Source organism: Gossypium arboreum, chromosome 12 (genome assembly GCF_025698485.1).
Source record: "Gossypium arboreum isolate Shixiya-1 chromosome 12, ASM2569848v2, whole genome shotgun sequence".
Lineage (NCBI taxonomy): Eukaryota > Viridiplantae > Streptophyta > Magnoliopsida > Malvales > Malvaceae > Gossypium > Gossypium arboreum.
In genome coordinates, this window is record NC_069081.1 from 93,885,910 (window position 1) to 93,894,781 (window position 8,872).

General features: G+C 30.8%; 1 protein-coding gene across 1 annotated transcript; it reads right to left on the reverse strand.

Annotated features, from left to right (window-relative positions):
- Positions 1–901: 901 nt before the first annotated feature.
- Positions 902–4,651, reverse strand: LOC108476873 (boron transporter 1-like). Its single transcript, XM_017779234.2, has 11 exons — positions 4,105–4,651; positions 3,939–4,021; positions 3,663–3,855; positions 3,415–3,553; positions 2,996–3,328; positions 2,728–2,901; positions 2,545–2,640; positions 2,324–2,461; positions 1,823–2,142; positions 1,458–1,725; positions 902–1,367 (listed from the first exon to the last, which is right to left on the reverse strand). The coding sequence occupies exons 1-11, from the start codon at positions 4,206–4,208 to the stop codon at positions 1,083–1,085; spliced, it is 2,133 nt and encodes a 710-aa protein (XP_017634723.1). The 5' UTR covers positions 4,209–4,651; the 3' UTR covers positions 902–1,082.
- Between the last annotated feature and the right edge of the window lie 4,221 nt (positions 4,652–8,872).

An 8,872-nucleotide genomic window follows, 5' to 3' on the forward strand; every position in this document is an offset into this window, starting at 1 on the left:
CAAATTTAAATATTTGTATGGAGACAAAAAGAAAATTAACTATCAATTTGAAAAAAATTTATATACCAAATTTAACATTTAATCTAAATATAAGTACCAAATGGTAAATTTAATCCCATGATTTGTTTGATAATAGTATTTGATTTAGCCATGCATCAGTACATATACTTATAATTTCGCGGTTTTTAAATTTATATTATGGCCACAATTACGATAAATATGATTACATTATTCACTAGTTCATTGGTGACAAAAAGGGGTCTGTTGTAGACCACATATTTCATTCGCCATATTTCTCCCCTGTGATTGAGAATGTAGGACCTCAAATCTGTAATAATGAATTATGGTCATTGCTTTTTTCCTTTTGTAATTTTGGTTTTCATGCTTTCATGATAGTATTTGAGAGTTGACCCCTCTGTTGCTTTTTTTTTCATGTTTGCTTACAATTCAAGGAAATCAAGATTCTTCGAGAGTATAAGTATCATAGAGACATTTATACTAAGAGTCGGATTGTATTTTGTCCTTTTTACTAAAAAAAAAAGGGCAACTTAATCTCTATACATTAAATCAAAAAACAAATCGGCTCTTGTGCTAAAGATGCTATTCATTTCTACTGTTAAAAATTGGTCCCTATACATCAGAATAAGGTACACATGGCACGTCACGTGAAATTGTATGGCTATTTTGTCAGCAGCTCCAATTTTTAATAGTAGAAAAGACTAATTTACCCATTTATTGAGTAAATGAGGTAAAATGCAATCTGGTTCCTCATATAGGTCCTTCCATACTACTTTTGTCATAATTGTATGGTATTTATGAGCTGCAACATGTTTTAATAGTGAAAATATATGGTTCTTAAATTAATGCAATTTATGTGTATTTTGTAACTAATATCACACACTTTAGGGGGGAAAAAAATACTGTTATATATATTTCTTGCAAGAAAAGTAAATGAAATCTGTTGTTACAAAGGAAATTGGAAGAGAACATTTTACAAAGCACCTAAGCGAACCCATTTAACACACAAGATAAGGACTAGAGAAAATGACCAAACCACTTTTAATATTCGACAACATTCCATATTAACTCGGTGACGGATTAAGAGGGCTCCTCCCTATTCCGGTCATTGGACTGTGCGGTTCATTTCCTCTTGCCCGAGGGCTTCTTTCTCCTCTTAGTTCGCCGAGATGTGGACTGGACGAGAGGCGTGGGCTTAGATGGCTTCTAGGGTCGTTTGCTGGTGTAGAAGTGGAGCTTGTGATTTTAGGACTGGAGGTATGCCTGAATTCACCTCGGCTTCGAGTAATAACTTCGTCGAATATCTCACCTTCCCCTTCATATGATGCTCCGTGTCCCAACTCTGTTTCCTGTATGTTCAAAACATAAAAGATGTAACTGAAATTAGATATGATTAAATTGGAACCTGAATGTTTTGATGGTTGGAGAAGTGATCATACCGTGGCAAGATTAAATGGCAAAGCAGGTGCCTCTTCATACTCGGCGGCGTCCAAATCGTAAAGATGTGCCCCTTTGAAAAACTTGGGCAACAAGTATTGTCTAACTGGGACTAAAAGCATGATCATCAAAGGAAACATAACTCCGGCTATCGGTACCCAAGTTAACCCGAAACATATAAGTAAATAAATAGTTTGAAAAACGGTGAATATCGCAATTGTCTTGAATGGAACAGTCTCCACAAATGTTGCATGTTTCTGCTTAAGAACTCTGCAAGAAACCGAAACCTTTCTTGGTTATAAAGAAAACTTTCGATTTCAACTCGAATAAAAGCAAATAACAGAGATGAGTTAATGAATTATCTTACTTGTATCTTCTACTCGGTGCCGTGAAGAGCAATAAGATCCTTTCCCAAAATTGATTCCCCGGTAAGCTTTCGATAGCCATGAAGGCAAAGTAACCCCATAGGACCGAAGTTGGGATCTTTTTAAGTATAGGCATTGCTGCAACACAACCGCCTACCATGGTAGCTTGTAACAAGTTACTTAGACGCTGTTCTTTTACTTCGACAGGCAATAAATCATCAATCTCTTTCTCGATATCGAATAAAGTCTCGTCGAATGGGGCATCGATGTTGCCTGAACACGTTGCAGCTTGAACTGTTGATTCTTTTAGTTCATTTAGTCCCTGCTTAAGAAAAAAATTATTTCATTAATTAATCATAAAATAACGTGCATGATTATGGCAGCAAGCATGCTAGTGAACATTTTAAAAGTATTAATGGATTTTTATATTCACAGCTGTCTCCCTGAATTTTTTAAAGTATGATATCTTTTTATAGGATTATGGAAATTAAATAATATCTTACTCTAGTTGAAGGTTCTTGGTAAAATAAAGGGGTCTGCATTTGTTGATAGGCTTCTTGCATGTTTCCATACAATTGTCCTAAACTAGCATTCTTGCTTATGCTTTTTCGTGCTGTTGTGACCAGCCGGTTACGAAGCAGCTGCGGGATAACCATAAATCACTATCAGCAAAACATTGTGATAATCATAAGAGTGAAACGCAGAATTTAATGAATTTAATTACCTGGTGCTTGAGAGTAGCCAAGCTCTTGGTATGCATTGGAGATTGTGGAATGACCCCATTTGCCGGAGGGACGCCAATGAGACCGCATAACAATGTCTGCCACCGAACAAACACCCGAAATTCGTGTTAAGGATTTGATCGGAAAGGCGAAATTTGGAGACATAGAGGGAACTTAATACATACCAAGAATCCTAAAAGGAGTAAATCATAATGATAAGAAGATGGTTTTCTCAAATTAAACTCCTTCTGTTGAGCTAGTTGAGATGCTACACTATGGTCAAAGTAATAAAGCACTGCAATCATTGTGGCTGGAATGAAGGCTCCGATAATGTAGACCACCGGAACATCCAGCATGTCCTGTCAGGTTTTTTTTACATGTTTTTGTTAGTCCTGTAAGGAGACAAGAGCATATATATAGTATTGATTGGTAAGTGTACTTAGTTAAACATGCCTTGATGACCGTCCAATTTTCGTAAGCGCCGGGGGACCAAGGATTTGGACTGAAGAGACGACGTGGGATACCTTTCGGAACATCTCCGGTTGGTATATAGGAGACTCCTGTCCAAATTAGTACCATAAGTGGTACACCATAGTCTGCTATAAAGCTTCTAAGCCAACCCGTTCCATAGCGCCATGACCTCGCTTTTCGGCTTTGTAACGCGGTGAAAAGAAGGCCAAATGACAGTACCAAAGCAAACATGCCATTAGCAAACCTCCATGAAGGTATAAACTGTGTCAAGTTCGGATTTTCATTGTGCGGAATTCGGAACTCTTCCACAAGGCCCTGCAATTCAAATTTACCATTATGAAGCCTAATTTATGACATTCAATAAAAGTTTTCATCATGTTATATACCAATATTGATCTTACTTTGATAGCTTGCTGCATAAACAACATAGCTATAAGCAGACCAAACAATTCTCCGGCGACACGAGTAAAGCGGTTGATAATGGAACAAGCTCCCAAGATTGATAGTAAGAACAGCAACCCTGCAGTCCATACACACACCCTACAAAATTAAACAAAAAAGCCAGGCAACTATATCAAATTATAGCAGCCCCCAACAAAATATAATGAACAAACTTATTTGATAAAAAAAGATGAGGTACACAGCCCACCATCCAGTCCAGGCTAGAAACCGGTGCCGACCCAAGTCCGATCTGTCTTTAACAAAGTCAAACATGAATGTATACATAATGACAGTTGGTTCAGCAACTCCTAGTATTAACAATGGTTGACCACCTATTATTGAATGTATGATCCCACAAATTGCAGTGGATGCTAAGGTTTGAACTGCTGTGAGAACTCCATCTGCAGATAAAAACATGGTGGATCAGGTGCCTCATATATATACGCGCACACACATATATAAAAGATTTAAAATCATATAATACCTGTATTTCTCTCAAGTTGTTCACCAAATGAAATGACAGGAATTGCAGAAGCAAAGAAAATGTAAGTGGTGGGAGCTAGAATCCTGTAAATGATATAGGGAAAAGCCTATAAATACAAAGCTTAATAATGTTTTGAATATATATATGTGTGTGTGTATGTATGTACCTGAAGCCTGCTTTAAAGCCACTAGTCCAGTCCTGCTTGTAACACAATAATCTTCCTCTGAGATCATTTTTGATACCTCTGAGAGGCACAAAGGTCTCTTCCATGGTTAGTTTCTTTTGCTAGCTAAACCACTAAATGGTTGGCGTTTAATTCTCTCTCTTCCTTTGATCCTAAACTGCTATATATATATGTATATATGTATATGCAATTTACATGACTTGAGTTGAGAGAGATGAAATCTGCAGATAAAAAAAGCTATAGCAAAAGATAATGAGCACAAAGATTCAAGACAGAACCAAATTACATGGTTCTAGGTTCTGTAAACAGCTGAAACATAAAATAAAATAAGATTATAACAAAGGGTTTCTTGTTTTTTCTTTTCTTGGTTTCCTTTGTGCTTAAAATGATTTTTGATGCACTGTATATTATGGGGGTGTTGAAGGAAGGAGATGAAAGGATACAAATATATAAAGCCTGCTTTGAAAGATGCTTAATAGGTAGATTTGGTGTGGTGATGACCAATGTTTAGTCGGTACTTTTTTTCACTGATTTTTTTATTACAGGATATTAACAAAAGAAGTATAAATAAATATTAAAATAATTGTAAGAAAGGTGAACATAAAAAATAAAAAAATAAAAAAATAAAAAAAAAGGTTCATATTGAATACAAAATCCTGAGTAATGCAGTTGCAGACAAACTATAGGCGGGTCAAGTGGGAATGAAAGTGACCTTCACTTTCCATTTGTTTGATGGGTCACTTAGATTGGCTCAGTTTTATGTATGCCTTTTCATTTTCTTTTATCCAGGTAATTGTGCAAAAGTATTATGGAGGTATGTATATTAGTAATTAAATTATATTTTGTTTTATTTTAAAAAATAGATAAATTAATTATGGTATATTAAATTAAAGAGTAAATTTATTTTTTTGTAAAAAAATTAATTTACTTTTACTATTAGAAATTAGCAGAGCTAAAGGAATAACCAGACAATTACAGCTGGCGAGCTATGTGTATCTAATGCAGATGTGCATGGATTAAGTTGCTCATTTTTAAGTAAAAAAGACAAAATACAATCTCACTCCTAATATAAAGGTCTTCATGATACTTTTACTCAAAGTATCCTCATTTGGACCCATATTATATTGTAACAATTTACAATCTTATATGATTATATTAAATGAATACTCGATTCAAATTAACTTTGATCAATTTGATTTGGATTTTAAAAATTTAGAATCATTTTAGCTCATTTTAGATTTGGGTCATTTTGAGTTTGAATCATTCAACCTTGAGATTTTAATTTTTTTGTACTAGGTCATTATAGATTCAAGATCGTTTCGAATTATTAGTTTTAATTGTTTGGAATTCATATCATTTCTATTTTGAATATTTTTAGATTTAAATTATTTTAGAATTGAATGAATTCATATCTAAATTAAACCGATTCGGATTATGACTTTTATTATTAAATCAAAATTCAAATTCATTTGATTATCTTCCACAATCAAATCAAGTTGTGTCATGCATGATTTTCAGTTTTACACACCATGATCAAAATTTCTCTATTCTAAAATTCAAAAAAAAAAAACTGCCACTACCAGTTGACTTTTTTTTTTTAAAAAATTAGACAATGAACAGAGAAAGAATCTCCATTTTTCCCATCAATCATTGATTGGTTTTCTTCAATTATTTGAGGATTTCAAAATTAAGGCTTTCCCAAATTTTGGTCCATTATAAGAATAAGTCACATTAGTATTTTTTTTATTAAATGTGTTAAATAAATAAAAATTTGAAGTTAGAAAATAAAAATTTGTCTACAACTAATAAAGTTAATATTTTAAAAATTTTTCTCGGTTTTACAAATAAAATTATTTTTTAGTTGAATTGCAAATAAAAAGTGTTCATATCTCTTTTTAACATTAAATGTTAATCTATTATAGTTTGGATTTATTGCATTTAATAACACCAAGATTAATTTGAGTCAATTTCTATTATTAAATCAATAAATTAGTTTCTTTATTATTAAACAAATTAATTTCGTCTTTGTACTTTTTAAAAAATTAAATATGATTAAATTTTAATAAAGTTACATTTACTATTTAAAATTTATGATTTATAAAGTTTTAAAGTTTTTAGCTAATTGAGTTTAAGCTCGATTGGCATGGACATTATTGCCAATACAAGAGGATGTGGGTTTGATATTGTCCTCTTATTTATAGGTTGGGAATGGGCTATGAGTAATTTTAGGCATTGTGTGAAAAAGAGCAGATATGATCAGAACAGATTAATAACAAAAAAAAAAGCTTTTATGATTCTAAAACTGAAAAGCAAAATTATTTTTCATGTAATTTTTTAAAGGATTCATAATGTGTATTCTTTTTTGAGAATGCAAAATTATCTTACCACTACATCCATCACTTAATGATTTTAACAAGTTTTTTAATATTTGATATTAAGATCTAATATAGATTTTTTTAGTTATTTTTAAACAATATTAGGCTTAGGGGATGGACGTAACATGATTTGAACCCGTGTGCCAAACGCATGTCAGACAAGAACCTTAACCACCGTTCTATTCAAGTTAAGACAAATTTCTATAATTTAATAATTTGTATAAATTATTATAATTATAAAATTTAATCTCATATAAAATTATAAAATCTTAAATCCTAAATTCTCATCCCTCAATCTTAAAATACTAAATTCTATAAAATCTAAATCAATAAATCATACCTCTTAAAACCTTACGCCCTAAATTCTGAAACTCTCGTCACTCAACCTTAAAATCCTAAATTTATCTATAAATCCTAACATTGCATTAAAAAAAGTTAAAATATGCCATCAATCTTTGTATTTCTTCACAAATTTAGAATTTAATATCTATATTTTATTTTAGTAATTTAATCCTCTACTTTTTAAATTTTGGTCATATTGTTAACATTGCTATAATTTTTACATTAAATTTGTTGGCGTGACATTTTGAAATATAAAAATTATCACTTGGTAACCGTGTAACTAAAAAACAACGTTGTAATGAATTTAAATTTAACAAAATAACTTTAGCAATGCTAAAAATTGGACCTCAATTTTAAAATCTTAAAAGTAGAGGGGTTAAATTCCTAAAAATCAAAATATAGAGATTAAATTTCAAATTTACAAAGAATACATAAACTTACGGTACATTTTAACCAAAAAGAAAAATGGTGCTCGAAAATTGTCTGTGGAACTCTTAAAGTCATGGACCGTTAGAAAAGGTTTTTCCTTTTTTAAACCGTAAATATTAACTTTAATAAAATTTAATCTTATTTGATTCTTTCTAATATTACAAAGCCTAAATTGACCCATTTAAACCATAAAAAAATAATTTGATGTAGTCCTATAATAGAAAGATCGACAAGATACTTCAATTATCAAAATTATATTCTACTTAATACTTTTTACTTTTAAATTTTAATAAACCCTCGATTAAAAACTTAATATTTATTTTGAAAATAAATAATCACCTTCATTCGAAAAACTTTCATTTTATTTTTAAAATATCTTTTACATAACTTTATTTCACATGAAATTTAATATAGTTCATATAATACCATCTTTTTAGGTGAAACTAAGGTATTTTTCATATCCGTTTTATTATCCATAGAGACTAATTAATTCTTTAGAAATTCGTGACTGTCTTTCTTAACAATATCGTCTTCAAAGTCTGAATCTGAGTCCTTCTCTTAAGAGTACAATGTACCTTATCGTTACATCCGACACTTGTTGGTTATAATACGAATTTGAAATATATAAAAATTTATTAAATATAAATATAAAATAACTTGCACACATATATATACACTACCTTAATACTAACAAGTGTTGAGTGCAGTAACAAACCATATCACACTTTTGAAGGGAAACGTAAATTCAAACTTTGGACACCATGTTATTAAAAGAGCAACTATAAATAGACCATAAAACGAATAAGCCTAAGTTCAGAAGGGCAGCAAAACAATAAGGGAAACTCAAATGTTATCTATATGTATGTATATATATATATGCATATATATATATATATATATATATATGAACTTAGCTCAATCGGCATGTTCATTGTTGCCAATGTAAAAGAACTTGGGTTAAGTGTGTTGAAGCGCATTATCCTTTTATTTATAGGTTGAGAAAAAATAGTTCACATAATCAACATTAACTATAAATGAATCTTATTTTAATTAAATTATGGATTTGTCGTTTGGTTCATGTGCCGTGAACAACTAATTTTCGACTATATGATAGCACAATTTTTTTAAAGTCAAAAGCATGCTTATCTCTTAAGCAACACGATAAGATAATTGCAATATTTTCTAAGTCAATTTCAAGCACCTCAACCTCTCTTTTATTTTTTTGGTTTTTTAAGCTACTTGGTCACTAGCTCATGTCTTTAAACTTTTCCTATAATCCCTTAATTTCATGCTAGGGTTTAATTATTAAAATGGCACTAAATTATTCAATTATAATAGGATTAAAATCAAATTTATATATAAATTTTAATTCAATATCTAATTTGATACATGAACTTTAATTTGGTGCAATTATACACATGAAACTTGAATGTTGGTTCATATGTATACATGAACCCTTGATTTTGATTCAATTGCACACTTTTAAAGAAATGAATACATCCACATATTTTCGTATTGAATTAATCTAATTGTTTGTGTATGCAACATATTAATGTAAAATGGTGTGAATTGATAATGTAGTTAGTAATTTGTAAAATTTTGAA